Source organism: Eurypyga helias, unplaced genomic scaffold, assembly GCF_000690775.1.
Source record: "Eurypyga helias isolate BGI_N326 unplaced genomic scaffold, ASM69077v1 scaffold21803, whole genome shotgun sequence".
NCBI classification, from domain to species: domain Eukaryota; kingdom Metazoa; phylum Chordata; class Aves; order Eurypygiformes; family Eurypygidae; genus Eurypyga; species Eurypyga helias.
Window position 1 is genome coordinate 1,225 of NW_010239497.1, and position 989 is coordinate 2,213.

Consider the following 989-nt stretch of genomic DNA (forward strand, 5'->3'; position numbering starts at 1 on the left):
AGCTCTGCTGGGACCCCAAGCGAAGCAGCCGCAGCAGGAGAGCCAGCCTCACCGCTCAGCCCCGCGGGCAGCTCAGGCCACCCTCTGCCTGCCCAGATGGTCTCAGCAGCGGGAACCAGCATCACAGGCCCCCCCAGGCCCCGTTCAAGGCAAGGACAGCACTTACGCGTGAGGGCAAATGTATTTCACGTAGGGGAGGCGGATGGAGGACAGCGCGTCAGCCCAGCTGTGCCTGCGGAGACAGGAGAGGAGGGAGCTGAAGCCTTGTCTGAGCATCTTGTCGGATGCTGGCCAAGGTGAGGGATTCCCCCCCAAGGACAGCTTTTCTCCAAGGCCGCTGACCGCCTGCCTCAACGTTATTTCACCGGGTCCTGCCCACCCCTGAATCCATGGCACGGATCTCCGCGGCAGGGCAAACACAAAGCTGGCAGCAGGGGAGCTGCTACCAGCGAGGGAGGAGGGAGAATCTCCTGAGCGGGGAGAAACCTTTCGGCACTGCTGGATCTCACGCTGTTCTCTAAGGTGGCCCTGCACATTAGAGACACACAGACACAACCCAGCTCCCAAGGACTGGAAAAACTGCGGTGTTTATCTGCCTGCCTCAAGGAAAGCAGAAGATCAAACCCGCAGGGGGCTGCCAGGATCATAAATATTCAAGCAGAGAGCTGCTGGCCAGCGATTCCCAGTGAGGGTGGCACAGGCACGGCTATCGCAGCGAGCTCAAAGCCCCAGACGCATCTCAGAGCTGCCCCTGGAGAGAGCAGCACCCGTGCTGGCAGCAAACGGCCAGGCCCCGGCCCGCGTTCAGTAAACCAGGCGGCACAGGCAGATCCAGCTCCAGGAATACTCACCCTGTGTCTCCAAGGCCATGTAAAAAAATGACCTGTGGAATTAAGCAGAAAAACGAAAGAATTAGCTGGTGGGACAGCCCTGGGAGAGAGGCAGGGCTGGGCTCGCAGGGAAGCGGCAAAAGGCCACTTAGTCACTGA

The 989-nt window shown here is 60.3% G+C and overlaps 1 protein-coding gene across 1 annotated transcript in view; it reads right to left on the minus strand.

Annotated features, from left to right (window-relative positions):
- The window catches only part of LOC104507015 (acyl-protein thioesterase 2), a gene marked incomplete at both ends in the record, with an annotated part of 2,021 nt that extends 1,138 nt beyond the window's left edge, over window positions 1-883 (minus strand). Inside the window, 2 exons of the mRNA XM_010148171.1 lie at window positions 167-232; window positions 852-883. Coding sequence (XP_010146473.1) covers window positions 167-232; window positions 852-883 — 98 coding nt within the window. The remainder of the gene's footprint in view (window positions 1-166; window positions 233-851) is intronic.
- Window positions 884-989: the final 106 nt, after the last annotated feature.